Source organism: Phaethon lepturus, unplaced genomic scaffold, assembly GCF_000687285.1.
Source record: "Phaethon lepturus isolate BGI_N335 unplaced genomic scaffold, ASM68728v1 scaffold30356, whole genome shotgun sequence".
NCBI lineage: Eukaryota > Metazoa > Chordata > Aves > Phaethontiformes > Phaethontidae > Phaethon > Phaethon lepturus.
Window position 1 is genome coordinate 432 of NW_010547368.1, and position 3,811 is coordinate 4,242.

Consider the following 3,811-nt stretch of genomic DNA (forward strand, 5'->3'; position numbering starts at 1 on the left):
CCCTCTGCCGGGGGGGCAGGAGGAGCCCCCCCCCCCCGGCCCGCCGCTCGTTTCCAGCCGCCTATCGTGCCGGCACGTTATTAGCGCTTTTTAACATGACGTTAACACAAACCCTTGGCTTTATTTCTGAAAATTTCCCGTGGTTTGCAACAGGGGAAGAACCGAGCCCTTTCCTCTCCTTCCTTTCTCACTGCCTGGCTGGCGGCACCTCGTGGAAGCCAGCGGGGCGGGTGACTTTGAACTTCCAGCTACCCCCAGTGCCGGCTGCGCGCCCTGTTGTGGACGGGCAGAGTCCACGTATGCTTGAATTTGGGTGGAGTAGCACAGGATCTTCCTTGCCGTGGGGTTACATCCTCCTCCTCTTCACCAGTGGGCCGTGGCCTTAATCAAAAGACTTTCTAGTAACTCCCGCAGCTTCGCTTTAAATAAGGAACCCGTGCGACCTGCTTTGTTATCTCGGCTGCTCTGGTGTGTCAGAGGTGTTTGTTTAGGTTTAATTAGCACTGTAATAATAGTTTGTAAAGTGAACTACGTGACTGGGCTAGCTGCTGCTGTATGAGAGGTTCGTTTTCTAGATTTTCCAATTAAAAGCGTTTCTGCTGTGCTGTCGCGATACTGGTTGCTCTGTCTGGGGAGAGATTTGGGTGGAAAAGAGGAGTTTGCTGCTGCTCAGTGCCTGCCTCTCTTCCTCCCCTCCCAGATTACTGCATGAACCCGCAGACGGTCCTGCTGCTCCGGGTCATCGCCGCCTTCTGCTTCCTGGGAATCATCTGCAGCCTCTCGGCTTTTCTCCTCGATGTCTTTGGCCCCAAGCACCCGGCGTTAAAGATCACTCGCCGCTACGCTTTCGCTCACATCCTCACAGGTAAACCCCACCGGCGCAGATGCGGTTTCCACCACGTTGGAGGAAAGCCTCGGGTTTCATTTTTCCATCCCCGATCCTTGAAGGGACAGAAAAAAAGCCCCTGAAGGCTTTTTTTATGAGCTGCGGTGCACATCTTACCCCAAAGCTTCCCCTCACAGAGCTTCCCCTTGGCGGCTTTTCGGGTCTGAAGGGCAACGGAAGCCTTGCGCAACTAAAATTGGAGTCAAATCTTGGGGAGGGAAGAGGTTGAGGATGAACGTTAAGTCTCTACTAATGGGTCTTATTTTCCAAAGAGATCCCGTAGCGCCTTTCTGAGGAAGAAGGTCATCTTTTCTGGCTCGTGAGGTCGACGGAGCTTTAATATCCCTTATCCCTGGCAGAATTACCCGCATCAGACCTGAGCGGCTCAGGGACAGTCCGAGCTGTCAGCCTGTGCCCATTTGTTCCTGCCGCTCCTTCTAGGTCGCAAAACACCCCCTCAAAAAAACCCCTTCCAAACCCTTCCGCTTTGGTTTGTGTTGCCGGTTGCTCCGCTCAGCCGGGTTCATTCTCACCCTGTGATCCTCCACTGTGGCTTTCCCTCTCTCGGGCCGGATTTCAGGCATCCGCCACCCCGTTTCACCGCAAGCTCTCTTGCTCTGCCTGCTTAAACGGTCGCTGGATCAGCTGTGAAACGAACTTGCTGATTTATTGGGTGTTTTTTGCTGGATTCTCAGCGTTTCTCCCGGTCTCTCTCTCAGTCCTGCAGTGTGCCACCGTCATCGGATTCTGCTACTGGGCTTCGGAGCTGATCCTCGCCCAGCAACAGCAACACAAAAAATACCACGGGTCCCAAGTCTACGTCACCTTTGCCGTCAGTTTCTACCTGGTGGCGGGCGCCGGGGGGGCCTCCATCCTCGCCACCGCCGCCAACCTGCTGCGTCACTACCCCACCGAGGAAGAGGAGCAAGCCCTGGAGCTCCTGTCCGAGATGGAGGAGAACGAACCTTACCCGGCCGAGTACGAAGTGATCAACCAATTCCAGCCGCCGCCGGCATACACCCCCTGATGCCGCCGGCGCCGCGCCGCTGTCATCGCTTTCTCCCACCCCCAAACTTCACTTTCTCGGCACCTCCTTCACTCTTCTGATCTCTCCCACACAGAGGAAAGAACTTTTCGGGTCAGATGATCAACATTTTCTTCCTATCCCTTATTTTATTAACTCCATGACGTGACTTTTAACCCTACACCGGCTCGGTTCGCCAAAATAACGGCAGCGTCCCCTGCCACGAGGGGATCCACTCTCCCCCATCGGAGATCTCGTCCTCCCTGCGCCAGGAAGGAAAGGGAAATCACTCTGGATTCCCAACCTGGCGCGCAGTGAACTTGGTCCCTCCGCCGTCGAGGCGTAACGTACGCCCGGAGAAAGGCGTGACGCACGTGTGTGTGTGTATATATTTATATATATAGGGGAAACGCCCGCTGCGGCATGCTGGTGGGAGAGGAACAGTCCTTTATGGAGGCGGAACGGCAGGAGGGAGGTAACGCAAACCCCCCGCCGTGCGCTCCGTTCCTCTTTGCTGACTGGCGCTGACCGCACGAGCATTTTGCACTTTAATCTTGGGCTCGGGGGAGGCCGGTGACAGTTTTGGGGCCAGCTGCTGGGGACTGTTGCTCCCCGTAAAACCCCGTTTGCGAGCGGCTGGCACGGCGTGGGCTGATTTCAAAGAAGCTTTTCTGTGTCCAGTTCCTGTCGGCATCTCGCCGAGCAAATCTTGGGGGGTTTTTTAGCCAAGATATAACCGGACTTTGGTACGGCGACAGCTCCCGGGAAGCGGGTTGAGCCTGCACTGGAAAACCGATGTCTCTGCCTGTAGCTTTTATGCAAGTTCCTGACCTCCACACCGATCTGACTCTCCTGCTTTTCGCTCCCGCTTTTAATCTGTGTTTTTCTGTCCTACTCTTAGTTTATTACCCCATTCCTTCTGCGAGTCCCGAGAGACCTTGAGGAGCGAACGCTTCCCCGGATGAGCCAAGGGAAAGCTCTGGATCCGGCACATCCAGACCTGCAGCCAAAGCCGGAGGAGGTAGCTGGCAGGGATAGAGCGGGGATTTTTGGTCTGCTTAAAGCAAACGGAATAGGAAAAAAACACGGATGGGTGCACTGCTCAAGGCCGGCTCTGCAGAGGGTACAGTGGTTTAGGGAAGGAGTTTTAGGACAGGAGTTACCGCTCCTTGTAGGTTCTCAACCATCCCTCTAATGCTTTTACTCCCTATTTTCTTGCTGCCGCCTGTCTTGCCCAGCTTGTCCCTTTTTTTCCCCCCCCTGCACCCGCAGCAGCACTGGCTATGCAAGAGCTTCAGCCGCTCTCCGGGGCTCAGGCTGTGGCACAAAAGCAGAAAACTCAGCCCGGGGAGCGCAGTGCCCGCACCCTGCAAGACTCGATGGAGGAAAATCAGCCCCTTAAAACCCTGGGGGGTTCAGGTAGAAGGATGTGGAGCGTGGGGAGAAGCCGGCAGCGAGGTGTTCAGGGGGTTTAGTGGTCCTGGGGCGGCTCCTCTTCCTCCTCCGTCCCGTCTCCGGGTCCTCGGCCAAAGAAAACATCCCGCTGGCTCTTCCCTGGCATCCGGCTGGGAGCAGAGCTGGGCTTTCCCCACCGCTGACTTGTATGCAAGAGAGGGGCTTGAGTGTAAATAGTCTGTGCATAAACGTACTGTATTTCTGTAAAAAAAAAAGCCCTCAAAAGAGACAAATGATGTCGTTTCCCTCCCCTGCGCCGAGCCGCGCAGCTCGATGGAATCCGGGGGGCTGCGGGACGTGGGGCTCCCCCCGCCCTTCTCTGGGGGAAATAAACGGGGTGCAAAGAGCCGCCTGTGGGAGCTTGTGCTTTGGTCGGGAAAAGGGAGTGCCCCTCCCTGCGCTGCACCCCAATAAACAGCGCTCTGCTCTGCCTGCTACGCTCCACC

At 56.0% G+C, this 3,811-nt stretch overlaps 1 protein-coding gene across 1 annotated transcript; it reads left to right on the forward strand.

The window, feature by feature from the left end:
* Positions 1-700: 700 nt before the first annotated feature.
* TMEM127 (transmembrane protein 127) lies at positions 701-1,913 on the forward strand (the record flags this gene model as incomplete). Its single annotated transcript, XM_010289630.1, has 2 exons — positions 701-865; positions 1,606-1,913. Coding segments are annotated over 2 exons (473 nt in total), but the record flags the coding sequence as incomplete, so codon positions are not given.
* Between the last annotated feature and the right edge of the window lie 1,898 nt (positions 1,914-3,811).